This window comes from Elgaria multicarinata, chromosome 3 (genome assembly GCF_023053635.1).
Source record: "Elgaria multicarinata webbii isolate HBS135686 ecotype San Diego chromosome 3, rElgMul1.1.pri, whole genome shotgun sequence".
Lineage (NCBI taxonomy): Eukaryota > Metazoa > Chordata > Lepidosauria > Squamata > Anguidae > Elgaria > Elgaria multicarinata.
The window spans coordinates 46,946,330-46,974,052 of NC_086173.1; the positions used below are offsets into that span (position 1 = coordinate 46,946,330).

At 45.7% G+C, this 27,723-nt stretch overlaps 1 protein-coding gene across 5 annotated transcripts; it reads right to left on the reverse strand.

The window, feature by feature from the left end:
* Positions 1 to 375: 375 nt before the first annotated feature.
* CARD14 (caspase recruitment domain family member 14) lies at positions 376 to 27,128 on the reverse strand. Of its 5 annotated transcripts, none has more exons than XM_063123196.1 (21): positions 27,068 to 27,128; positions 25,782 to 26,016; positions 25,001 to 25,138; positions 24,030 to 24,355; positions 20,996 to 21,166; positions 20,279 to 20,392; positions 19,360 to 19,485; positions 18,398 to 18,541; positions 12,981 to 13,112; positions 12,567 to 12,694; positions 10,765 to 10,859; positions 8,504 to 8,549; positions 7,185 to 7,374; positions 5,526 to 5,652; positions 4,769 to 5,006; positions 4,161 to 4,224; positions 3,263 to 3,374; positions 1,819 to 1,992; positions 1,328 to 1,431; positions 1,050 to 1,165; positions 376 to 583 (listed from the first exon to the last, which is right to left on the reverse strand). In XM_063123196.1, the coding sequence occupies exons 1-21, from the start codon at positions 27,089 to 27,091 to the stop codon at positions 376 to 378; spliced, it is 3,012 nt and encodes a 1,003-aa protein (XP_062979266.1). In that variant the 5' UTR covers positions 27,092 to 27,128. The 5 variants fall into 5 exon arrangements, with proteins under 5 accessions (XP_062979266.1, XP_062979264.1, XP_062979265.1 ...); XM_063123194.1 differs by having other exon boundaries at positions 12,981 to 13,109; positions 20,279 to 20,398; XM_063123195.1 differs by having other exon boundaries at positions 10,765 to 10,856; positions 20,279 to 20,398.
* Between the last annotated feature and the right edge of the window lie 595 nt (positions 27,129 to 27,723).

Consider the following 27,723-nt stretch of genomic DNA (forward strand, 5'->3'; position numbering starts at 1 on the left):
TTGTAGTCTGGCAATGTCTGGAAGGCCACAGGTTATTCTTCCTGGACTTACCTCAACTCACACAATCACTGATGGGTGTCTGTGGGGCTCTCGGTGCATTTACCCAATAAATATATGGCTGTTATGTGGGGATGGCAAATGGTAGAGTAAGTTGGAAGGGAAAGGCTGTGGAGTTCAAAAGTCTGAGAAACAAGTTAATAGCTGAGTAAACATTAATTTCTCATTCAGCCTTCTCAGCTGGGAAGGTTAGAACATGCCCCCAAGTCCTCTTGTGCTTAGTTCAGAATAAATAGTAGCACCCTCAGGGCTTTCTAAGGCTTGAGACAAATGATTCACTTGGGCTCCACCACGCCCATCTGCCCCTCTCCAAAGGGGTCAATGAGGCACTTGCTCCACCCACACCACCTTCTTCTGCTCATCCACAATGGCCAGGCGGACACAGCTGATGAGGGCATCGAGGTCACTCCAGGCATCGGGGGTGATGGTGCCATAGAGGCAGGACACTGTCTCCAGCTGGGCCTCCTCTTTCCGGGCACTGTCCAGAAGTTGCTCCTCTGTTGCTCCAAGGCGTTGTAGGGATTTCCTGAAAAACAAACCATATGAGTGTGGGAGTCAGAAAGTTAGACTTGCCCTTTTAGCTCCATTTTATAGTATATAGGCCAGTGAAAGGTCACAGGAAAAGGGTCAAATTTGCCCAAATGAGCTCTGCAAAGGAGATGAAGGATGGTGGCCATAGTAGAAAGGTTTGCCAACATTAGGGCTGGGTGAGCAGAAGGTATTTTAAGTGGGAGGAGAAATGAGCTTCCTTGCCTCATTCAGGGATTGGCAAAGCTGTCCTCCAATTCTCTTTCACCTATAACTTATGCTCACCCCTCCATATATACTTGAAGGTGACGTATCCAATGTATACATTGGCATCATAAACCCCGGTGGCTGTTAAGAGAAGAGGCTGCCCTAGGACTATATGTCAAGGTGGGAGAACAGGAGGCTTTGCCATATGGGCTTCTGCAGGAGGGGGAAAGCGCTGCTCGTCCAGAGCAGCAGCTTACCTGAATTTCTTGCCATTCTTCTCGCTGATGGTGACCATGATAATGATGGGATACATTTCCATAGCCAGAAGTTCCCGCACACTCTCCAGGCCAAGGTCCAGCCAGCCATGCACATTCTAAAGGTGGTCAGGGGGAGAGATTCAAATGACGAGTGGGCAATGTCTGCATCTCTAGTCCTGTGTGAGTGGGTACAAACCCCCGTCCCTCTCTAGAGATCATTGCACTTGCATCCCAGTGCTGCATCTCCTGGCCCCCAACCGCACCCCGACCCCTATTACCTTTTGCATTAGCCTCTCCAGAGCTTGACGAGGAATGCAACAGGTGCTATTTGTCTCTCTTTTTTCAGGCAGGATATCTCTGCCCTGTGTTTCGCTTTGGGGCTCTGCAGAGGCAGGAAGGAAATGGGTCAGATGGCACAGTTCTGATCTATTCCAAATTGGCTCCCCTGGTCTCTTAGATGTCTGTGGTGACACAGCTGGGGTGACAGAGGAAAGGATGGGCAAATGCATTAAGGAGGATCTAGGAGGAGGCCGTGTCTGCCACAAACTGTAGACATTTACCAGAGGATTAGCCCCCGCTATGACCACCTGACTCCGTCAGTTGAACTAGAACCTTCCACTTGCCTCCTCCTTTCAGCGAATCGAAGCCCAAAGGCTCTTAGGCTACAAAAAATGGGTCACTTGCCCATAGCTCATCCAACAATTCCCTTAGCAAAGGTCCACCAAACTTGGTTCACCTAAGAACAGAATCAACCCTGGCTCAGACGTACCTGCTGGACATTTCTCAAGGCCCTTGGACAGGCACAGCTTGTCAGCCAGGATCCTCCCCACAAGTGTAGGCACCAAGAGGATCGGACGTGGCCGGCCAGGTCTGCAAGGCCTGACCAAAGTGTATGGCATTAGGCTGACACATCGCCTGGTGTGGAGGCTGCTTTTGGGGGGCCCTAGAAGATGGGAGAGAGAAAAGGGCAAAGCTGTCAGGGAAGAAAAGCCTGGAGGATAATTCCAGGATCTCAACTGCTGCTTGGTCTTTTGAACAGGAGCTGCATTTTTAAGAAGGCGAATTCGGAGGCATTTACAAAATTGTTGCACTTTACATTTCCCAGGTACAAGAATCTGCCTCCTGATCCTTCAGTATCCCTCTCACAGGTAGAAAAACCCAGGTGCCCAATAGCAATGGGGGGCTAGAACTACTGGGCCTGGTAGATGGATTGCTGCAGAATCCAGGAAGCAGGTTTTTCTTCTGATCTGGTTTGGCTCTAGAAAATCTCGCTAGCTCTTCAGTTTTCCCAGCACTGGCCATGTCTTCTTTTCTGTGCCTCACACAGAGGCACACAACGGAGGTGCTCAATTCGGCCAGCACTGGAAGAAAAGGCTCTTCCCAGCACTGGCTGAGTCCCTTTCTGTGTGCTGAGAGAGATAGGCATGAAACTCCATTCCTCTCTCAGCAGTGAGAAAGGCAAAATGGGTGGAGTGGGTGGGAGGGAGGGGAGTGTCAGGCTGTCAATGAGCATGGCCATGGCCACAGAGGTCAGCCAGCCTGTGGCATGCAATTCCCCCTGCACACACACACACACACACACACACACACACACACACACACACACCCCTTAAAGTAGTCCTCCAGCCCTGTTTTAGAAGTACAGCGCAGGGATTGGAGTGATGGGAGCTTGGGAGGACAGGGCAGTTAAGGCGCCATGAAAATTGCTATTGGAGGTGGACCTGGAATTGGTGAAGCTGCTTTGGGAAACTGCATGGTCCATACAGGGATGGCATCTTCTCAACAGCATCTAAACCAGGCATGGGAAACTTTGGCCCATCAGCCTTGTTCCCAGGCCCTGACTCTTCTTCCCAAGAAAGGAAAATCTCTTATCTCCAATCAATCAAGCTCCACTCCTTTACAGGGAGTTGCAAAGATGAGACAAAAACCAGTGAACAAAGCAGTGTGTCCCAAGTCCCGTTCATCCAGATTATACAGCCCAGTCCAAAAAAGGGAGCATGAAATCAACATCAGAAAGTAGCATGAAGGTGTCCCAACAGAAGCACACAGAATAATACAAGCCCGTACTCAGAGATTCCTAGTTAAGAGAAACGAGCCACGTACACTGTTCTGGAGAAGACTTAGCCCAGGTCAATTCTCTTCCAGAACAGTGCATTGCTAAAGGATGGGTCATTTTCTCCTTGGCGATGCAAAAAACATTGCACTGAACTCACCATTGGGCTTGCTGGAGTCTGACAAATTGCAGTCCATGGATGACCACAGTGGGTTGATCTTGTTGTTATCTGTGCTCACAATTCGCACCAACTTGGGCTGCACCCCAGAATTCTACAAAAAAAAAATAAGGTATTATGTTAGCCCCCTGGAGATGCAGATCTGGTCCAGGGATTACAACGCCAAGCTTCCATTTCAAACAACTATGACCCAGATACTCTGACACATACTAACAGCTGGAGGAACTGTGCCATCTGCTCCAAGTTCAAAGGAAAATGGCATTTATCCAGATTTGCAAAGGTGCCTGTTTTGTTATTGATGACTATTTCGCAAGAAATGCATCATCACTCCAAACCAGGAAAGGAAGCAGGGTGATACTGTGCAGCAAGATGATACTATGATGTACAGGGGCACAACCTGTCAGAACAACTGGATAAAAGTGGTTGTAGAGTCTGAACAAGATAATCCCATGGTTGTTGACTCTTGGCTGGGTCTGCTATCATGTAGGATAGACACAGAGCGTCATCACATGAGGGAAAAACAATTTTCCTTACTGTGGCTTCTCTGCACTTCCTCATCCTTCCTGGAGGGGAAAGAAGAAGTCAACAAACACCACGTGGCTCTGTGTCTATTCAGAGGCTGTTTTTATCGTGCCGCTTTTCCTGCACACAGCAGATCATGGCACATTCGATTTTATAAAAAGTCGGATTAAAAGGGGTCTATTTTGAGACAGAAAAATGGGTGGAAGGAGAGGGAGGCGCGCGGGAGGCAGTCATTGTCGTCGTCTGAAGGATGTGCGCACATCAGTAAGTGGGCTGTAGCGAGTGTGCAATAAAACACTCGTCTGATGAACCTCACAGTGATTCCTGGCTCAGGTTATGTCATGGGACCCTACATTACCTTGCGAGAGACCATGCTCTTCTGGGCCAGCTCCTGGATCAGGGTAATGAGTTGCTGCTGTGCCCTAGAGTGAAGAGAAGAGGACAGGAATGCATTAGGGAGGAAGGAGCAAGCTCAAGGGAGATGAGAGGGGAAGTGGAGCCATTGCATCAGCCCTGCTGAAGTCCACCTCCATGAAGGCTGCTCCTCCCTCAACTGTCACCAGCAGCAGCCATTCCAGCAGGCTGTATCGAGGGAGATGAGAGGGGGAAGCAGGGACATTCCATCAGCCCTGTGGAAAGACTCAACTTTCCCCCCTCTTCCTGCCCCATCTCCTTCTCCTTATGTGTTGTGTTGTTTTGGACTGTAAGCCTGGGCAGGGACTCTCTTGTTTAATGATTGCATGTACGCCGCTCTGGTGCCTTTTTATTTATTAGTATTTATAATATCTTTATACCACTTCATATATTAAAATCCCTAAGCAAGTTCAGCCTTTTTGGCTGAGGAGCGGGATACAAATCCTTCAAATAAATCCTCATTGGCCACTGGGCTATAGGGAGGGGACCATCTCACTTGGGCAAGGGTGTGCTCCCTACTCCCTACAGGCCCGTCCAAAAGGTGATACCCACTGGCAGTAGTTGGGGATGGTGCCAGCGTCCATGTCCTTCATGGTGTAGGGGTTCACCCGGCAGGCACTCCACTGGGCTTGGCCCTGACGCACAGTGTCAGTGACGTGCAGAATGTCATGGCATCCCACCAGAAGCTCCCCAGCTGCCTGCCTCTCAAGCCACAGGTTGGACCGAACATAGAACGAGTCACCGGACGTCACCAGTTTGGAGCTCAGGTCGCTCAGCAGCTTCTTGTAACCTAGTGGGGCAGGAAGAATGGTGAGTGAGTGTGTGTGTGTGTGAGAGAGAGAGAGAGAGACAGAGACAGAGAGAGACAGAGAGAACAGCAGTAGCACAGGGTGGGTTGAGAAGTAGTAGAGAGAAGGCACCACAGCAGCAGCAACAACAACAGTTTCCCAATAAGGAGTCCTGCAGGCTCCATCCATGGACAGTGAGATACCAAGGGTCAGCCCAAGCGTGATGCCTGAGGCAGAAACTCTAATTAGTATCTCCTCATACACACTGCTTAACATGGGGGCACAGATCACCCAAAGGTTCTCGCTGAAATGCTCTTGCACATTTGCTGTAACTGGGCTTGTGCAAGAGAACTTCCCCAAGGTCTGCTTTGCAGGATGCCACTCTTAATGGTGCCCACAAATCTGCTGTTCACCTTCCTGCATGACAGGAGCTCCTTGGGAGACACCCGGCATAACGAGGCTAATTCCCAGTGACCTCTTGCCCTTCCAAACCCAGCAGGCAGGCAAGCAGGTTCCCTTACCCTCCATGTTGGGCCTCACAGACAGGCAGCAGAAGCCATTCACCCTCTCCAGGACCTCAAGAGCCTCCTCAAAGGTTGCATCTTCCAGCACAGCCTTGAAACCTGGTTCTATGACGCCATAATCCACCTATAAATTCAAAGAGTTTCAAAGCTTAGAAAAAGAAAAGACCACTTGTGGACCAAAGCTACCTGATGAAGGGCCTTAGATGCAGATGACCAGATTGGGGGTGTGCATGTGAATCCATTGCCCTGTGGACAAGCTGGGTAGAGGAGAGTCCTTTGCTACACTCGGGTCACAAAGACACCTTTTTGGAAAATGCCTAATGACCTCGTGGTTTGGCAAGGGAAGGGACATTGAAGGACCAAGAAGGGCAGAAAAAGCTGACATGAACGTCTTGCTCTACTCAGTAATGTGGGATGTATGGTTCACTGCCTCAGAGCCATCACCTCTGGTCAACTTTCCAGCTAGTTAATAGCCTTGGGGCAGTATATTCCTAACAAGTTGTGGAAATGCATCACTCTGAAGGTAGCTCAGCAGGTTGTACCTGCGTACGTCCCGTGTCACTTTGGAAAGTTTAGGTTTAGGTTCAGGGCCTTTCCAGAAGCTGCCCTTTCTGCCAAACCATGACTGATTTCTTCAGCATGAGTTATACAAAATGTGCCCTGCAAGCACTACAGACGCAGGGGAACTGCAGCTTCCCACTGCTCAAACTGCTAAACGGAGTTGCTGGAGACTTACTGACACCACAAGCAGCCGTTCACGCAGGCTGTACTGAGGGACATGAGAGGGGGAAGCCCTGCTGAAAACTTGTTTCCTCCCCATTTCTCCCCATTCCTTTTTCCTTGTGTGTTACATCTTTTTAGTAACACACAAGGAAAAGGAGGGCCTTCTCTGCTGTGGCACCCCGGCTGTGGAATGAGCTCCCTAAGGAGGTTCACTTGGCACCTACATTATATGCTTTTGGACGCCAGGTGAAGACCTTTTTATTCTCCCAACATTTTAACAATCTATAAATGCATTTTAACATGGTGTTTTAAATTTGTAATTTTGCATTGCTGCTGTTTTTATCTGGTTGAGCTTTTATATTGTATTTTATATTATGGTTTTATACTTTGAATGTTTTTAATTTTTGTGAACCGCCCAGAGAGCTCCGGCTATTGGGCGGTATAGAAATGTAATAAATAAATAAATAAATAAATTAGTAAGCCTGCAAGCAGGGACCATGTTATTTTATTGATTGTATGTAAGCCACTCTGGAAGCCTTTTTGGCTGAAAAGTCAGATAAAAATACTGTAAGTAAATAAAGATTCTACCTGCAGCTAACACAATTACCCTGTGTGTTTAGTGCTCTGGGCATAGCAGTTGCACTTGCACCATGTGCTTCTCCTGGAGGCAACTGCAACAATGCAAAGAGCATTGGACGTATCTTCTCTGCCTATCCCAGTGCTCCCCCCATTTTGTTTTCTCCCTCTAGCATTGAATGCATGCCAGATGGCCATTCTCTGGGCTCTTCCATTAGATGGAGATAAAGATGTGGCTAGAATGAGTAAAATGCTCAAAGAGGAGGGTGTTATCTCCACGGGAAAAGGCCATAGCTCCTTAGGGGCACAGAAGAGACCAAGAATGGGAGCGGCAGTGCAGCGATATATAAATCTTACCAGCACAATCTGTTGGCCTGGTGACAAGGACATTTCATCTGCAGCAGAGCCAGGTTTGACTTGATGAATGAAGATGCCCGTCTGGTTGCCCCCAATGATGCTGATCTGCTCCAGCAAAGCGTTGGCTTGGAAGGCAATGGTGGTGATGCGGCTTGTGAAGCGCTGTGCGAGCCGCCGGCGCATGGGCACACTAAGGGGAGGGGAGGGAAGCGGTGAGGAGAGTTGCGTGTTGGTTCCTCCCATATGTGCAGCTCCCCATTTCTTCCCCCCGCTGCCACTTGGCTCCTGCTCTGGTCTCAACTGAGTTGCAATCACCTCTTCATAGCTTGCAGATCAATCCATTTATTACAAAAATGGGGATCAGGTGCAACTGGAGATCAAGGCTGAATGTTACGGACCTGAAATTTTAATCATCATGCAGGAAACAGACCTGCAATTTCTGTTGGATATGAACAGGCAAAAGAGAAGTGCCCAGTGGAGCAGCCGGCCAGCACACTACCTGAAATCATTTGCAAATTTGCCTGGAGAAATGAGCAGCAGTGGAAGTCTAATCTCTTTGGGTAGGTGTGGGTGGAAGACCTGGGCTGAATTCCTATCTCTGCCCCCAAACTGCTTGAAATCTTAGTCAAGTGCCTCATTTATACAATGGCAAGTCCTACCCATTTAAGCTCAGCTCTCAGCTCTTACAGGGATGGAGGTTTCATGAAATATCCAGGCAGATGAGCAGCAATAATGGCTCCCTCAAAATACCAGTGCCAAAATGATGGGACCAATGCCAAGGAAGGGTTATTCTTGACCAGGGAAAATGCCAGAATGCAGCCTGAAACCTTACCTCTGAGAGACTCCTGCGTGTGCTCATATGAAAACAGCAAACACAGGCAATTGGCTGTTGATGACCCCTGCTATGTATAATTACTTCCGGAAAGCTTACAGTCCTTCACCTGATCAACAGGTTACCTGGTTTGATACCCAAGTGCTGCTGCCTGTCCTCCTGAAACTCTACACTTCTTTCCCCATTTCTGCTGCTCTTTTGCCTTCTTGTACCCACCTCTCCTCTTGGCCTGCATCCTACTCCTTACACCTCCCTGCCATTTACCTGGAGATGGATTCCTTGGCTAACAACCTTACTTGGCCCTTGATGTCACTAGAACCTTTGGTTCCAGAAGGACCCAAGTTCATGCCTTTGCCTCACCCCAGTCCTTGTCTTTTGCCCCTGCCAGAGAAGTCCCAAATGTTGAAGGCACTGGCCATTGACTGGGGCCTTGAGCCTGTGGATACTTGTGACCAAAACTGCCTGCGGCCTGGCGCAGGAGATTTACCTCTCTGAGATGCAGGGGTCCATGGGGAGCCACAGGGAAACAGCATCTGTAAGGAAGAAATGATTGAATAGATGAGAGCAAAGCAATCAGTTGATGGGCTCTAGCTCAGGCAGCCAATGAATGGGCAAACCTGCACACGGTCTTGTTGCATTTTTGCAGCAAGAGACCGGATGCACTACATGCTACACAAATGTTTTTCTGGTGACTCTCAGGGCTTGCTCATTGTGTCTCCCTCACCATGCTGAATGTAGGTACCCATATCTTTTCCCATTTGGAGGGGAAAGCAGCTGGGGACAGGCATCATTTTCAGTAGAAAAACTACATTTGATTGGATCATGATCAAGGCTTTCCTAGCAAAGCACTACTGCTCTTTGCAAAAAGAGTAAAAAGTTAAGCAGGAATATCTATTGCTCTTCAGAAATTTTTCATAGAATCATAGAATAGTAGAGTTGGAAGGGGCCTCTAAGGCCATCGAGTCCAACCCCCTGCTCAATGCAGGAATCCACCCTAAAGCATCCCTGACAGATGGTTGTCCAGCTGCCTCTTGAATGCTTGGTCTATAGTTCAGACTACCTGGTCTATAGTTCCCAGGTGCCTACTTTTTGCTCTTTTTGAAGATAGGGACAACATTAGCCCTCCTCCAGTTGTTCAGAACTTCACCCATCTTCCATGATTTCGCAAAGACAATAGGCAGTGGTTCTGAGAGTTCTTCTGCCAGCTCCTTTATTACTCTTGGATGCAGTTCATCGGGCCCTGGAGATCTGAACTCGTTCAAAGAAATTAGGTGTTCCTTGACCATTTGTTTATCAATTTCAAACTACAATCCTGACCATTCAGCTTGTACTTCACTTTTGCCCAGGGGTGGTGGTGGTCATAGACCCACTTTTGGGAGAAAACTGAGGCAAAATAGGAATTGAGCATTTCAGCCTTTTCTGCGTCATTTGTTATCAGTTTGCCATCCTCATTAAGCAGTTGAACCACCATTTCTTTCCTCTGTCTTTTACTATGCACATACCTGAAGAAAGCTTTTTTGTTGCTTTTAGCATTCCTCTGTAGTCTCGCCTCATTCTCAGCTTCAGCTTTCCTGATGCCATTCCTACACTTCTGTGCTACCTGTTTGTATTCTTCTTTTGTAGCCTGGCCTTCCTTCCACTTCCTATATGTGTCCTTTTTTGTTTTCAGGTCATCTCTAAGCTTTTTGTGGAGCCACATTGGTTTCTTCTGTTGTCTTCTTTTTTTCCTTGTTGGAATTGTTTGTAATTGTGCCTTTAAAATTTCCCTTTTTAAAAAATTCATTGGACTCCTTTTCTCATTAGGGAAACTTGCCATGGGACCTTACTTATCATAGTTCTGAGTTTATTAAAATCAGCTTTCCTAAAATCCAGAGTACGTGTATGGCTATACTCGGCTTTTGCTTCCTTTAAAATCACTGCACCACACCTGGAGGCTATGTTGACAGTGCCAGGTTGCCACTGCTTTTGGGAAACCTCCATACTTTTGTTGCTGTGGGGTGGCAGTGGGTAATCCCAATGCAAGAGGCAGTGTGGGCTTTCTGGCGGCCATTTGGCTTCCCCACCACCACCATCTGCCCGGGCTTCCAGCTACAAATCAGGGGTCACTATCCACTTGGGAATGCCTCCACCTACATGCTGGAGTGAGGTCAGACAGCAGAAGGGCCATGGTCATCTTGCTCCAGTGTAAAAAGTTAGGGTAAGTGCCCAGCTTTTTTAATATGCAGGTTTGCGGGAAAGCTGACGCAGAGCCACCACACAGCCACTGCAGGGCTTTTAAAACATACAGACAGCCCCCTAAAGGCAGCAAACTAGCTTAGGGGGCACAGGGCAGGCCAAATGGCAGATAGGTCTCTCCTCCAGCATCTTGGTACCACCTCCCAGCATTTGCTACCTGAGGCAACTGCTTCACTCTGCCATAGTCAGTATAAGCCACTATGCCTCTGTTTCTTCTCTTCAATACAGATTTGAATCTGAAGTCTTAGTAATATAAACTTTTTTTTAAGTACAGGTGTTATATTGTTATGTCTATTGTTCCTTTGATTTACCTTCAAGTGAAGGGCCCACTCAGATTGTGTGCCCTTTGGAGACAGGCCATTGTAAGTGAAGCTGCTATAATCTGCCCTGAGCTAATGAGATAGGGTGAGATAATGATATACATGACTTCCCAAGGGGAACAGATCTCCCCTCACCCTGCCCTGGGGGGCACCAACTACAGGAAAAGGTTTGTTTCCTGTGGGGAAATCTTACCCTCTTTTCCCAGCATCTCATAATCAAAACTGGGGTCCTCCATTTTCTCCTCAGAGGCAAAACCAAAATCCTCTTCCAGAAACTCCTGGGAACTGCTGCAGGAGAAGAAATACAAGAGGGGGAAATAGCAGAGTGTGGACTGAGATGATCAAACCACCCAAGGTGTCAAAGTAAAGCAGTCACTTCATTCAACAGGTTTGTGAAGAGGTTGGCACTCTCCTGCTTCCATTATTTATCTATCTATGTGTGTTATTCAACGAGGGAGCTCTGGTTCAGAGCAGTACTACCTCTGGCCCTGTTTTGTGTTTCCTTCATGTGAGAAAATGTCTAGGCCCAGCACTAAATCTGCCCTTCCTACTTTGCTTACAAGGAACTCCAAGCAAGTTTAGTCACTGACCAGCCTTTTAATTCTGAGAAGGACTGGTGCACAAGAACTGTGCAACAAGCAAGGATTTATCCTGGTGCTCTGATGTGGCATCATGTCATAGAATCATAGAATAACAGAGTTGGAAGGGGCCTACAAGGCCATTGAGTCCAACCCCCTGCTCAATGCAGGAATCCACCCTAAAGCATCCCCAACAGATGGTTGTCCAGTTGCCCTTTACTGAGCTGGAGGATGAAAGCCAGAGTTCATTGGATCAACTATTAGTCTTGGCTATGAGAGAACCTCTCTTCCCAGGCACCTTCTCTTCTTGCAACATCTGGCACAGATTCACTGAGTGTTCTTTGGTAACTCACACCCTCTAAGCCATAGTTTCCTTTCTGTAAAATGGGACTAATAGTAATCTACCAGAGTGGCAGAGTGCATAGAAGATGTTTTATAAATTTAAGAACACTCTATGATTTACAAATGCCATGAATAATCCTAATCACTCCCTCCTTATAGGTTCTTTAGTTGGGACTAGAAAATATTCCAGTGGAGCCTAAGATACTTCAGTGAAGCCTAACATCTGTATGTTTGAAGACGGTGGTGTGCTAGACAGAATCTTGTGGTACATGAAGACATATGGGGGGCTGTCTTCACGGTGCTAGGTTGGTGCTGCCTCCCTCTGAAACCCTGCATTTTCCCTCTCCTGGGGTGGCATCAGGTAATCCCGACACTAAGGAGAAAGTGTGGGATTTCTGGGCGGCCATCTGGGGACTGGAGCAACCCCCATCCTCTCCCTGGTAGAAGGTGACCAATCATAGGTTGCCTTCCACCAGGCACACACACACACGCACACACACACACACAAATTGAACCCCGAAGCAACATCAGACAGTGGAAGCACCATACTGACATCACTCTGATTGAAAAATCCAGGGTAAATCCCTGACTTTTTCAATCCGCAGCTTCGTGGGAAAGCCCCATGGTGGCTGCGAAGGTGCGCTTGCATCATCTCACTGATGCACTGCAGCCCCTGCGGGGCTTTCCCCACATATAGACAGCTCCTGGGAGCAAGTTTCTAGCCATAAAATATATGGGAAACAGCTGATCAAGGCTTAGAAAGAACTCAGAAGAGTTATTTATAGAACTTCCAGTATTAAGTGGGAAGGGGATATCTGCATATTTCTATATCATTTGTAATTGCTCTTAACCCCTTATCCAAATTTGCCCCCCCTCAATTGATTTTTTAAAATGTCTGTAATAAATTTGGGAGGGGGGAATCAATAGATTTGCCTGCTTTGCAAAAGTTGTGTAGCAAAACTGTGATTAAAAAACACACACACAGCCAGAAACATACCTATCATGCATACCCAAGTGTAGATGGGAACCAGCAGTACCCTGTAGCGCATGGCATGGGAAGCCCCACCATACTCACCTCCTGGAAAAAGAGCGGTCTTGCATGGCTCTTCTCTGCAGGGAGTGCTTACAAGGTGGGACTGCACAGCATGACCAGAAGCTCTCCATTTGCTCTTGACTTGATCTGTGGCTTAAATCGGACCAAGACTGCAAAACAGAAGGTGGCTATAAGAACACTCCAACTTGGATGGATCCAAATTTCCTCCTTCCCACTCCTGCCACCCAGGGTAGGGAATAACATAATGCTCTTATGCACAGGGTTTTCATGCCCTAAAGAGCAGAGACATGCGAGAGAGGCCACCAGGCTCTCACTAGAACCAGAAAGGAGCAGTGAGGCACGCTCCATGTGGGTGGTATCCTGCAGTACCCACCACCACTGTCTTGGAGAAAATATGAAGGGTCTTGGGTGGGGGTGAGGGAGTGCGCTATACACCTCAGACATGCTCAACAAGCTGTCCTCGCTGTCCTCCCGGGGGCAGATGGCGTACATGCGCACCAGACGCTGCTTCCTCTTGGGACAGTGCTCCCTGGGCTCAGAGCTGGCAGGCCCATTCCCCGGTACCTGCTAAAGAAACACACAGAGAGATAGAGAATGGGGTGGGGGTGGAGAGAGCTCACAAAAGACACCCTTGCCTCGCAAGATATAAAACGGCACCGGGTCTCCAGGGTAGAAAATTGAGGAGGGAACGACTCCCTGGCAATGAAGCTTGCTGCTTCTCTCCTACACTGTCACAAGAGAACCACCGGTGAGTCATGAGCAATAAAAGCATTACATCCTTACTGGCTTCTGTGAGCCCGAAGAACTCATTCCTAAAGCAGGCTGCATCCTGCATTTCTGCCCAGGGCGGGCCCAAGAGGTTTTGCTGCCTGAGGAAAAGGACATTCCCACCCTGCTCTCCGTTCCACATACAGAAGCTGGCTGTTGAATCTTACTGCAATACTGGTGATGGGACAGCACCCACCACCACCCCTGGGGACAGCAGGCTAGCTTACAGGGTGCAGGGCAGGCCATGTGGCTCTCACAGCACTCTGTGTGGACCACATGGAAAGGAGAGGAAGCTGGGCAGGCTGCCAGTACTCCCCCCACGGCACATGCTGCCTGAGACAGCCACCTCATTCTGCCAAAAGATAAGACCGGCCCTCCTCCTTATTGTTCTCAGCTGACCTCCTTCTGATTAGCGTCTGCTGGAGGAGGGCCATTCTGCCCCTCTCTGCATCAGCTGTGATTGGGTCCCCCAATCATTCCTAATGCAAGGGCACATCAGAGGGAACTGCCCTCCATAGCGGTTGCCCATTGTATCTCTTCATGAGTCTCTGTGTTTGATCAAGAGTCGTGGCCAGGAAAGGCCCTCATGCAGAAATGCAGGGGCTGGACTCATCTGAGGATGGGGTAACTCTTATTATTACATGGTTTGAAAACAAACCTTTTCACGTTTAAGAATGAAATGTACCTCGCATTTTACTCCAGAAGCAAAGACAGTGCCTCAGCTGACAGAAGACTTCCCTGCCCTGTGGAAATTAGCAGGGAAGATATATAAAGAGCCGGTGTGGAGGGGGAAAACCAAACAGAAAGCCCAGATGTATCACAGACCAAGAGGAAGTCCAGGCAAGGCTGGAGGAGAATTAACCAGTGTCATGTGATAGAAGGGAATGCAAACTTTTGTAAAGGAAAGTACTAAGGGAGAGAATATTGGTTTATTTGTTAGTTAATAGAGGACAAAAAGTGGAATTTGTATACAAAAAGCTGCTTGAAGGCATGAAAATGACAGAGTCAAGATACTGCTCCACCTATTTTTCCACACCCTGCACCTGTTGTTGGGTTATTGCCAAAACTTTTCTCCTTCTGGAACTCTGTTTGTGCTCAGAAACAAACACACATCACGCAGGTCTTACACAGCAGAGCTGGTTTATTTCCTTCAGGCTTCTGTGCAGTTCAGTTCAGATCAGCACACTGAGGCATACACAGAGAGCAGTGATCAGAGAGCAGTGATCAGAGAGCAGTGATCAGTTCCATTTTACACAAGTGAGAAACTATATACAGATCTACACAATTCTTATCTACATTACATACAGCTGTGATGAGGCTAACTTAGAATCTTGGCAAGGTTCCCAGAACAGCCTCTATCTCAAGGTAATTGCCCACAGATATACTTTCTCTGTTTAACCCTGAGATAGCCATACACACACAATTTTAATGACTAAGCAAGTATTTCTTTTCATATACTTAACAGTCCTCCTCTTGCGCATGTTGTTTAAATTGTGTTACAATCTGAGACCTAGCTTTAAAGCATCTCTTTGTGTTTTACCATTGAACCTTCCACCTGTCCTTTCTCATTTTGTTTTACTTTGAATACCCATTTACAGGTAATGGCTTTACGACCTTCAGGTAAAGGTACTAGCTCCCACGTTTCATTTTTTTCCATTGCTCTGATTTCCTCTGACATTGCTTCATGCCAGCCCTGAGCTTCTGTAGGTTCCATTTCCTGAATTTCCTCAAATGAAGTAGGTTCATAGGCTATTAGTAAAGCTCTATGAGAAACCTGTTTGCTTTGGTATTCATCTGAATAACGAATTGGAGCTTTGCGTTCCCTTTCTGGTCGCTTTGGCATAGTTACAGGCATAGTTTCCTCCTTTACAGTTTCTTCCCCCTCCGTCTCTTGCTGAGATTGTTCAGGAATTTCTTCTGTTTCTACAGCTTTCTGTTCTACAGGCAAACTTACATACTGTTTTGTTTCCTGCATTTGTTCATGAAAAACTACATCTCTGCTCACAATTACACTTTTGTGATATGGAGACCACAAACGATAGCCTTTTGTTTGTGTATCATATCCCAACAGTTTACATTCCAAACCTCTTTGAGCTAGCTTTCCTGGTCTGTTTTCTTTTTGAACATGAGCAAAACATTTACTTCCAAAAACCCTTATATGTGACACTCTAGGTTTTCTTTTGTAAAACATTTCATATGGGGTTTTTTCATGTACAGAGTGGTAAAGCCTGTTTAACAAATAATTTGAGGTGGACAAAGCTTCTGCCCAGAACAGATTAGACAATCCTGACTCTTTCAATAGAGCTCTTAACATGTTCTGCAAGGTTCTGTTTTTCCTTTCTGCAACTCCATTTTGAAATGGTGAATATGGAGCAGTAAGGTCATGTTGTATACCCTCATCACTGAGGAATTTTTTTAATTGGTTGCTAAGAAATTCACCTCCCCGGTCCGTTCTTAGATTAGCTATAGGTTCTTTAAATCTATTTTTACTCCACTTAACAAAGGCTTTAAACTTTCCAAAAGTTTCACTCTTCTGTTTTAACACATACACAAATCCAAATCTACTGTAATCATCAACAATAGACAAGAAAAATCTGTTTCCTCCTTGACTTGTCTCAAAAGGACCTGCAAGATCTGCATGTATTAATTCAAAAATTCTTTTTGTTGTTCTCTCACTATGTTTTGGAATGTTTGACTTATGACACTTGGTTTCACTGCATACATTACATTCTAGATAGTTAGAACATGGTTTGATTTTCACCCCTTCACACAATTCTGGAATCTTAGAAATTATTTTATAGTTGGCGTGACCAAACCTTTTATGAGTTAAATGGATACACTCTTGGTGTGGTTTGCAATTGGCTATTGTTTTTGTTGTGACTTTGCTGGCTACAACTTCATTTTCTGTACAAGTATTAATTACATACAAAGATTCTTTCATTATTCCCTGCACACACACCTTGTTTCCCTGTTTTATAGTACAATTTTCTTCAGTAAAACAAACCTCATACCCCATTTCTGTTAACTGAAACACACTTAGAAGGTTTGTTTCCAATTCTGGTACATATAAAACACTTTGTAGTTCAACTCCCAGACAATCAAAATATACATTACCCACACCACAAATCTGGATTTTTGTTCCATTTGCAAGGGTAACACACTTTTGCTTTGAAGTAGAAGTTTCCAAGGTTACAAATGAAAGTTTGTCTTTTGCCATACTTATTGAAGCCCCAGAGTCCAAAAACCAAGGATTCATTGTCTCTTTGACTCTTGCTAGAAGACACTTCTTTGTTGATTCAGCTTCATTCATGTTGTTTTCTTCTCTCCACTTTGCTGTTGACTGCTTTTTCTTCTTGTTGTTGCAATCCCGCCTTAAGTGTTCTGTGGAACCACAATTAAAGCATTTCCTTGCCTTTAATGCAGCCACCACGTCAGAAGATTTATGGCTTTGTTGAAATTCAGCCACAGGATGTTTAAGGCTCTGTTGTTTTGAAGCTTGTCTTCTTTCATAGGTTTCCAGTAGTTTTCCAGCTACATACTCGAGGGTTAAATTTTTCTCCTCTTGACTTTCCATCATGGTGACAACCGCGTCGTACGATGAATCAAGACTTGACAAAATCACATAGACTTGGTGTATAGTTGTAAACTCCATCCCTCGTGCCCTGAGTTGATTGAAGATTTCTCTCATGCTTTTCAAATGGTTTGACATAGACTCCCCTGGTTTCAGCTTCATTCCATACAGCTTCCGGGTTAGAATTATTTTACTGCCCGCTGTTTCTCTTTGATATACAGCTTGTAGCGCATTCCAGCACTCTTTTGATGTATTCAAAAACTGAATGAAGGAAATTTGAGAGTCTTCCACAGCTAATGCAATAACTGCCATTGCTTTTGCATCGTCCTTAAACCATTTAGCATTCTGTGGATCTGCTCTATCTGGTGGATCCTCTGTGACTACATACCACAGTTCAGCCTGAATCAGATACATTTGCATTTTGTAAGACCATAATGCATAGTTAGAGTCATTCAGCTTTTCCAACAATTGATGCAAACCAGACATATTAGCTCCTGCCATTTCCTCTGCTTTAGGAATTGGTATCTCACCGTCCTCCTGCTCAGAGTCCTCCTCAGAGTCAGCCGACTGAGATTTTTCCTCACTTTGCAGCACTGGCTTTAGCTTGATGTCTTCCTTCATCAACAGTCTTCTGTTTTAGCAGACTCCTGGTTCTGGTTCTGATACTGCACCGTTCCCACCAAGTTCTGGTTCTTCTGCCTGGGTTAGGCTGGCGTAGGCTGCCTGGACTGGACTGGACTTGACTGGGCTGGGCTGGGCCCATAACCTTTGTTGGGTTATTGCCAAAACTTTTCTCCTTCTGGAACTCTGTTTGTGCTCAGAAACAAACACACATCACGCAGGTCTTACACAGCAGAGCTGGTTTATTTCCTTCAGGCTTCTGTGCAGTTCAGTTCAGATCAGCACACTGAGGCATACACAGAGAGCAGTGATCAGAGAGCAGTGATCAGTAAGCAGTGATCAGTTCCATTTTACACAAGTGAGAAACTATATACAGATCTACACAATTCTTATCTACATTACATACAGCTGTGATGAGGCTAACTTAGAATCTTGGCAAGGTTCCCAGAACAGCCTCTATCTCAAGGTAATTGCCCACAGATATACTTTCTCTGTTTAACCCTGAGATAGCCATACACACACAATTTTAATGACTAAGCAAGTATTTCTTTTCATATACTTAACACCTGTGTCTTTAAATTAGGAATGGCCTGACCTTCAAAAAATAGGTGAAGCTTTATCCATCATAGTACCTGATAATCACTTCCTAAATCTCTGCATGCCAAACCGCTGTTAAATCCACAGAGAGTCAAAGGAAGGAAGGAAGGAAAGGAAAGGAAAGGATTGGTAGCCCTAATGCAAACCCAAATCTATATTTTCTGCGCTGCTGAGACAAGGCAGTCTTTCAAATATAGGGACTGAGGTTGTTTCCTACCACAAGTGAGAGCAGACTTATCCCTTGCTCTCCTCTGCCATGCACATCCGTAGGACTCATTCTCCACTCAAAGCTCACCGTCAAGGCTGAGCCATTCAGGCCCACCTGCTTCCTGAGTTCACAGATGTCATCAGTGAGCTCAAAGACTTTGCGCCGGAGCGAATCTTTCTCCAGGAGGCTCTGGGAAATTTCCAGCTGAGCAGTGTCCCTGGCACTGTAGGCCTAAGAGGAGAGAAACACACCACCATCAAGGACTTTGGGAGAAAACAGACAGAAACAAACTATCCGCAACAACAAAGACCAACACAAAAGGCACAGAGACTGAAAACTTCCCACCAGAGTTTAAAAGGCTCCCATAAGTAATTTCATGTGGGGCTCTGAGTATCAACATAAAGCCGGGGGACATCCAGCAGAAAAGGCCACAGTAGCCACCACAACACTTCCAAGTAAAAAAATATCAATTACGTGGAAAAGCCATGAGGCTGCCTGAGTCCCTGTAGTGCAAAGTATAAGACTAAAGCAAACCCTTTTTCTTGGGCTGGCTTCTGTTCATGTTGATGCATGCGTACTTTGAATAACGCAGCTACATGGAGCCATTTCAACAAACAAAATGAAGAAGATAGCTGTTTTAGATAGCAAGTCTTGTCACAACTGCTGATATATATACTTAACCATGGGTTCCTAGCTGCCCAGTATAACAGGCATGGGCAACTTCTAGCCCTCCAGATGTTTGGGCCTACAATTCTCATGATCCCTCATCATTGGCTATAGGGCCCAGGGCTGATAGGAGTTGTAGGCGAAAACATCCAGAGGGTCACAAGTTGCTCAGCCCTGTGCTATAGCCTCACAAGGAGCAACAGGTGCCAAGTCTTGTTGCTGGACATTACGTGACAACAAATAACGGATGCAAAATTTCTGTAGCAGCTGCAAAATTCTACATTTTAAAGCAACTGGGAAGCCTTCTCTTCCCTCATTTTGGCAAGCTTCCTGAAACCTGCCCTAAAAAGCCCCCTCCCCTTACTGGTCCGCCCTCCAGGTACCTGATCTCTCTCTCTCTGCAGGTCAGCCACTTGTGCCTGGAGGGCACTGATTTTCTCCTTGTAGATCTCACAGTCCACCTTCATCTTCTGGCACTCAATCAACGTGTGTTCCTTTTCTTCCCAGCACTGCTTAAGGACACAAAGGTAGCCAGAGAATAGCATCCAGTATTTATATTGCACTCGTTCTGCCCCACAGTTAACTTTGAGATAAAATTATTTGCCCTGGTTCTGGGAGCTATGACTATAAGCTGATCCTAATAAATTAGATATTGTGCTGCTTTTTGGGTTATGTGTGTTTGTGTGTGTATACACACAGTTATTATAGATTGTTTAACATTGTTTAGATATATGTGTGTCTGCTGTCTGTTTATACATCTGTATATAAATGGTTTTCTTATACTTTGTGTAATATATATATATATATATATATATATATATATATATATATATATATAAAAATTAATGGGTTTTCATCTTTGTAATCCACCAAGAGAACTTTGTCTACTAGGCAGTATAGAAATGTAATAAGTGAAATGAAACAGATATTGATCAACACAACTGCCTGCATTTTGGGATTCTCCTTGGTGTGTGTGTGTGTGGCTATGGAGACTGTCATGATGTGTGCCTGCACTTCACCATTTACCACTACACCACTAACTGCAAGAGGATTTGTTGACATTAAAGATGGCAAATCTAGTGCTACCAGCTGGGGTGGGGGTCCAACACAAGATGTGTGCAGAGGAGACAGGACAATCTGGGGCTGCCTCGTGGTCCTCCCTTGTGTGGCGTAGCACTAGGCACACCTGGTGGAAGACACGAAGGAGAGTGGAGGACTTCACTGCAGGTACATTCCTTGAACTCTCCTGGCATCCATTTTTTGCCAAGGCACCTGTGGGAAGCACAGCACAGCCCCTCTCACCTGCTTGCGCTGGTTCTCAGCACGCACCGCCTGCTCCCGCAGCGAGTGGATACGGTTCAGCAGCTCCTGCTTGCCCTCCAGAGCGTCATCAAGATTCTGCTCTAGAATGTCTTTCTGTACCTGGATAAATGAGACAAGCTCATTAGAGAAGCTTCTCCATCCCCACTGCAGGCCCTGCCCAGAGAGGCACAGACAAGAAGGCGACCCAGACGTGGAGGTTAGAACTATGAAGATGTATTTAGTATTTATTTATTTATTAATTAAAACATTTGTATCCTGGCCTATATCACTGGGGTCTCCGGGTGGCCCCCTTCCTCAAGCTAGGGCCACTGCAGCCCAACTGCAGATGTAGAGGAACATTATCCCATCCTCAGTTTTGCAGAAATGTGTGCAAACAATTTCCCCGACTCCAAACTGCACAAACGTCTCTGGTTTAAGTCCGTAAGAAGATGCCCTTGAGAAAACACACTTTGGGCACATCTCTAGTGATGATCTGTATTGGACCTCTTATACCAACCGACCTGTCCCAGCTTCTCCTGAAATTGTAGCTTGGTGAGGTTGCTAAGAACTCTCTGTTAGAGATCCCTAGCCCTCCTCACTGATCTACAGTTCCTAGGACCACCTGAAGGAATTAAACTGTGGAATCAGTTTAAGTCTGCAGTGTAGGTGCAACTCATATGGATGTATTTCTGGACGTAGTTTGCAAATTTCTTTTACCACACTGAAGGTCTCCAGCTCCACCAGTGACTTGAGACGATCATTCTCCTCTTTCAGCATCAGAAGCTCATCTGTTTGCGGTTGCAGATCCCCAGCAGTTCTTGGGGGCCTCTCCCTCTCGCAGTATGACGACACCTGGGCTTGCTGCAGTTCCTGCTTCATCAGGTAGAGCTACAGAAAAGAAGAAGCAGTGATCATAGAATCATAGAATAGTAGAGTTGGAAGGGGGAAGACATCGAGTCCAACCCCCAACTCAATGCACCCTAAAGTATACCTGACATATGGTTGTCCAGCTGCCTCTTGAATGCCTCTAGTGTGGGGGAGCCCACAACCTCCCTAGGTAACTGGTTCCATTGTTATACTGCTCTAACAAGCCAGGAAGTTTTTCCTGATGTTCAACCGGAGTCTGGCTTCCTGTAACTTGAGCCCATTATTCCGTGTCCTGAACTGAGGGATGATCGAGAAAAGATCCTGGCCCTCCTCTGTGTGACAACCTTTTAAGTACTTGAAGAGTGCTATCATGTCTCCCCTCAATCTTCTCTTCTCCAGGCTAAACATGCCAAGTTGTTTCGAGACTTAACTGCAAGATATTTGCAAAATAGTTTGAGGTGCTCACTCTGGAACATAGGATCATCTGAGGGTTTGGTTTTAAGAATGCAGCTGAACTATCACTTCCTATTTTTTATTCATTACATTTATATCCCATCATTATTATTATTATTATTATTATTATTATTATTATTATTATTTCCTGCCTTTTCCCCAGTACTGGGACTCAAGGCGGTTTACAAGATTAAAACATGTACAATTAAAACATATAAATATAAATTTTTGTGAACCGCCCAGAGAGCTTCGGCTATTGGGCGGTATAAAAATGTAATAAATAAATAAAAACAAATAAATAAATTTAGAAAAGTTAAAATAGAATTAAACCTGCAGTAAAATTAAAAACATGTTAATTAAAAAAAAACAGGAACAGATTAAAAGGGGGGAATCCAATACATTAACACATTCCTTCAAGGAATGGATGGTAGCATTATTTGTAGCTTTTACGGGACCTCAAGACTCTTGAAGCACCGGTCCTATGCAGCACTCATGAAAAAGAACACCTCCATGCTCAGAGTTTCATATGGTGTTCCTGCCTTTCCTAGATTTTTTTTTTACTTATTATTACATTTATATGCCATCTTTTCTCCTCTTGCAAGGAACCCAAGGTGGCTTACATGATTCCCCTCATCTCCCTTTTTATCCTTACAATAACTCTGTATGACGGGTTAAGCTGAGAGTCAGTGATGCGCCCAAAGTCAGCCAGTGAGCTTCATGGCTGAGTAGGGACTAGAACCTGGGTCTCCCAAGTCTTGGTCCAACACACTAACCACTACACCACACTGGTTCTCTTAAGTTCACATGGTGAGAGCCTACAGAAATTGAGGCAAAATGGGGAGACCAAGAAACAAGAGGGTGATATCAACATGCTCGAGGCTTGTGGAAATACAAAAAAACAAACAAACCTTTTTTCCAACCTAAAAGGGGGCACGCCTCCCTGCAAACAGCCAAAAGAAGATTGTAGCCATGGAATGTAGAGTGTCAATTGAAAAAGAAAAACAGAAAACTGGAAGGGGATGAGAGTGTGGAATGCCCTGCTTGAACTTCTTACAGCTTGTAGTATCCTAGAGACAGGAACCCTGAACAGAAACACTCCTACTAGAAGGTGGGGATACATTACACTACAATATTTTATTGCAGGTCCCAGTTTTGACCACTAACTATGAGCTGTCTTCTACGCTCCAATCCTATGAACGTTCTGCGACATCACCAGTTAAACACAGCACAGGTAAGGCCAATCCCAGCACAGGGGGAAAGAGAAACAGGTGTGTAATCCTAAAGAAATCACAACGGCCCAATGGTTGTTTTAGCCCACTGCCCGGTCTCTAATCGATAACTGTACCCAACACGTAAGCTGATATGTGCAAGAAATCAGGCATTTCAGGAATCATCCATTTTTTAGGAAACCCTACTACCTTCCAGCAATGAATATTGAGAGACTTCTATTCTAAATTATATAGCATAATCACATAACACGAAAAATCTCCACAGATGTGTATGTTATATCACTTCCTGCCAAATAAACAGATCACGATGCATTTCAAGTTACACTCAGGCCTTGCCAGATGGCCTCTCTTCAGTTTCCTGTTGGGTGGATGGGTTGGGTCTTTTGCTGAATCTGCAGTATAACTGGCTGTCTCCAGGAGCCAGGAGATTGAGCTGGACAGTTCTCGCAAACTAACACTTCCCACTTTCTAGATTGGGCCAGCCCTACCATTAGGCAGAGGGAGGCATCCACCAGGTGGCAGAGGCTGGGGGAGGGCATACAGGCTGCCCTGAACCCCCTAAGCTAACCTGCTGCCCTCAGGAGGATGCTCTCCCATCACCAGTATTGAAATAAGAATCAAATGCCAGTCAATCAGCTTTTGTCCTTCACCTGAGGACAAAATGACTTGGTCTGGCGTTGATTCTATAACACTCATTACTAAAAGTGAGCCAGTGCAGAGGCTATAAGTTACCAGCAAAAACATTCTGGACCTTTGGCTAGATGCTCTGTCTACATTAATCACTGAGTTTAGAGTACTAGCAAAAGACTCTGGGAGTTTTAGCAAGACAAGACCCGATATCTACATTCATTATCACTGATGGCAGCCAGTTAATAAATCTCACCACAGTGGAGAAGACTGTGACCAGGTAATCTGTGTGCCTGCCTGCTCAGTGTGTTGCCCAGATGATTTCTAGACCCCTGTTCTCCCTTTTTAGGGCTCCTTATATCTGACCAAGCAGGATATAACACTTTAAAAACATTATGAAAACGGGCATATGTAATGTGTCCTGGACCTGAACAGTTGTCATAACCATTATAAACCATTAAAAGCAGTAGTGTAGATCCTGCCCTGGACTTGAACTGGCCAGCCCTTCAAATAGAGGATACTGGCCACTCTAACACAATGCCACAAACCCAGCTGAGCTCCACACCCTACCACACCTCTTCCTGCAGGCTCTGGCAGCGGGTGATCGCCAGGTCCTTCTCTTGCAGGGCACTGCTGTAGCGTAAGGACAGGCCGTAAAGTTCATCTTTAAGCTTAAGTGCCTCGTGGAAGTGGGCACTGAGCTCCCTCTTCATGCGGTTGCACTCGGCCTCAATGCCCCTCAGGCTTTCAGCTTGGGCCTCCAGGCGGGCAGTGTTCTCCTTCAGCTTGCGGCAGCGCTGGAGGAGGGTCAGCTTCTGTCGCTTCTCTTGGCTCAGCTCTTCTTGCAGGCTGCTCACTGCCTTGGCCAAGCATTCTGTCAGCTGGGAGCTCTCAATCAGGTCTAGTGGCAAGGGAGAAACCGTTTAGCCCTTAGTCCAGGCCCAGGCCTAAGGTTTCTACCTCAGGCAGCAGAATTTTGGTACAATTGAAAGGCATCAAATAGCTATTCATTATACTTTTACTACCAGGAGTGTGTTTGTGGGAACTGGGATAGGGGTGGGGATTGGTGTGTGTCTGTGGAAGAGACGCCATTTTGCTTATCTGCCTCAGGTGTGAAAATACCTTGGGTCAAGTCAGACTCACCTTTGTCAATCAACAAGGACAACCCTACTATAAGGCAGAGTGCAGCAACCACCTCAGGCAGCAGTTGCTGGGGGGCGGCAGTGGCAGTCCCCCAGCCATTCTTCCTAAGCATTCCCTGCTCTTGTTGGACAGCCTCTCTTGCACCCCCTAAACTACAATGCTACTTTCAGGTGTGATGGAGGATGCTGTCCTATTGCCAGTGGTGAAGTAAGGTTCCACTACTAGTCCAGTTGGCTTCTGTACCTGGAATGGAGGGCAGCACTATTTTGTCCTTTGCGTCAGGCAGCAAATTGTCTTTGGCCAGCGATGGTTATAACCCTGAGACCGAAGATTTCCTCAACAACTAGCTCTAGAGGAGGAGCTCTGTAGGGATGGGTGGGGTGTGAGGAGTGAAAAAACTCACCACTGAAATGGTTGTGGTCTATGGAAGGCTCCAAGCCAGTGATGAGCACATAGATATCAGGGTTGTGGAGTTTTAGGCTTTCCAAAAAAGCAAGTGCTCCATTCTTCCCACGGGATTTCAAGAGATCCAGCATGTGACCTGCAAGGGAGTTAGAAAGAGGAGCAGTGTAAAGGGATGGGGAACTGGGGAGCCCCATTGGAAAGGAGGCCAAAGATTCAGCCAGCCCAGGCAGAGAAGCATGGTTTCTCAGTAGCCATGTTTCTCACTAGGGATGTAATAAAATCCCAAAGGTTTGTGTCAGTGGCTAGTCTTCTTTCCAGAGGTAACATGACCAATTTGCAGGCAAGGACAGCTGCAATTCTTGTCCCCAAGTTATAGGCTGAGGTTCCTCTCTCTTTCACAACAACAACAACAACAACAACAACAATAATAATTTCTTACCCGCCTCTCCATTTTAATCGAGGCGGGGAACAACAATAAACGATAAAATACATAAAACTGAATTAAAACATAATATACGTTGTTGAAAACATCCTAAAAACATCTTAAAATTGTTTTAAGTATGTCCCATCGTCTGAGTGGAGGCTAAGATTGCCCCTAAAGTCTGTTGTCCTATAAACCCTATGGTGTACATGGGTTTATAGAACCAACAGGGTTTCATGGGCTGTTTTTCCTCCTTTCCCCATTGCTTCCAGGAGTAATGAAGAAATATTTGTCTATCCCAGAAGTCAGTAGATGTGCCTTAGTGCCTCGTCAACATTCCCACACCCAGGCTGCTCACCCACTCTCATGGCACTGTTGGTGAACTGAGGACCGTGCAACACCTCTTCCTCATCCAGTTGACCAAGGACCTTGGCCTGCCGTAAGTAGGGTGTAAGCCGACTTGGGCAAACACCACGCACAATTCTGTAGCGATGGCCGTCCATCATCTCCCACAAACGATCCTCATCCATATCACGGAGCTCTTGATCCACCAGGTTGGAGTCATTTGCTCCAGCCTCTGTCATAACGGGAACCTGGAAGGGACAAGAGACATTGATAGTTTTTGGAAGACAGCAAATCAAAATGTTATTTACGAAGCTCTACGTGTCTGTGGTGTTGCGTTTCATTAGATACAGTTCCTATTTCAAATTGATATATAGCATGGCAGAAACCAAATCCCAATCTAGAGGGAAAAACACCACATTTGATACAGGGTGCAAAATTCAGCCCTCTTGAGAATTATGTTTTCTTTCATTCTAGAAATTTTCTAGCCCATATGGATGCAAAACAAGCCTGGAAATCGTGTAGACAATGAAGGAGACTGGATTAAAAATTCCAATGGTAAGGAAGCAGTTCCTTACCGCCTTGTTCCTCCCCATGAACAGCCGAAACAAAATATATGCAAATTGCTTTTATTTTGCATCATATATACAGGTCACAGAATTTTAAGGTTTTGTGTGTGTGTGTGCAAAATACACAGAACCCTTATTACAGTGTGACACAAGCAGAGCACAAGTAAGTATCATGTGATACCTGCAATGCTCAAGGAATACAGTTATTAAGAAGGATTGCTGTTTATAATCTGGACTGGATGGCTGATGTTTCATCAATGGGAGCTAATGGTAAGGAGATGGTTTCCTGATAGGTTTGGAATCTTTCAGTGTGCTTGTATGAGATACCCCTATGAGTTTAGAGAAGGTGACACCCCCACCAGCTGAAGGAGAGGGGGGACGCAGAAACAGCAGCTGACATTTTTCAAAGATAGAGCTGGAGTCAGCTGAAATTGAGGGTAGGTGGGGTGAACTTGGGGGACCCTCCAAGTTGCTCTAGTGGTCCCTCCCTTGTGGGAATGCCTGTTTTCCTTCACTTATGCTCTACTTGTATATTTATGAATAAACATTGCAAATACATTTTATGTCCCCAGTGCTCTCTTCTCCAAAAGCAGCTAAACCTAGAAGTGTTGCCCCTGAAATTTCTCACCACTATGGGAAGTGTGTGGGGAGGGGGAGGGAGAGAGAGAAAATCTAACTTAAACATTTATTAACGTTTACAATGTAAACTTCTGATAGGTGCTGAGCCACTTACCTCTAGATCAGACATAATTTCCATTTCTATACTGGCCCGGAAGAACACTGCATTTGCATCTTGCATAAGTCAAGGCTAGAACAGTTATAAAAGAGAATGGGTTACATTCAGGCACTCTGTTGGTGATATATATTTCTCTTAATAACAGCAGTATGATCCTTTTATGGACCATAGTCAGATACTACTAACATATACAGCCCATATACCTAGAGGCAACAGAGTTGAGGAATTTCTATGGCAGGAATTTCCAAAAGAGAAATTTCCAATGCAGGAAGGAAAACATTGTCCTTTTCTTTTAAGTCCCTTTGTACTCTTCCATACTTCAACCAACCAGATTTCCCATCTGAAAGGAAGTGGGAGAGAACAAGATTGCAGGTGGAAGAGCTAATGGGCTAGCCAAACAGAGGAAAGTCCAACTGCTTGCGGAAAGTCCAACACTATGCACCTCCATTTTATACACATAAATGCTTAGCCAGCAGCGGGGTGGGTGGGAGGAACCATAATATTGGACAAGAATGTTCAGGGGAATCTGAGATGTCTGAACAGGGACAAAACCTATCAAGGCTTGGATAGAAATTGCCTTCCTTCACTAAATCAAATCATAAGCAAACAACAACGACAATAAATCCCAAGAAAAACAACATAAATAAGGGAGC

Bases quoted from the DNA above. Each gene is read 5' to 3' on its own strand.
- CARD14 (XM_063123193.1), bottom strand. From the start codon at position 27,091: ATGGAAATTATGTCTGATCTAGAG. The intron at 10,860-12,566 runs GTGAGTATGGTG...CTTCTCCTGCAG, and splicing joins GACCGCTCTTTTTCCAGGAG to CAGTTCCCAGGAGTTTCTGG. The intron at 8,550-10,764 runs GTAAGATTTCCC...TCTTCCTTACAG, and splicing joins TGAGATGCTGGGAAAAGAGG to ATGCTGTTTCCCTGTGGCTC.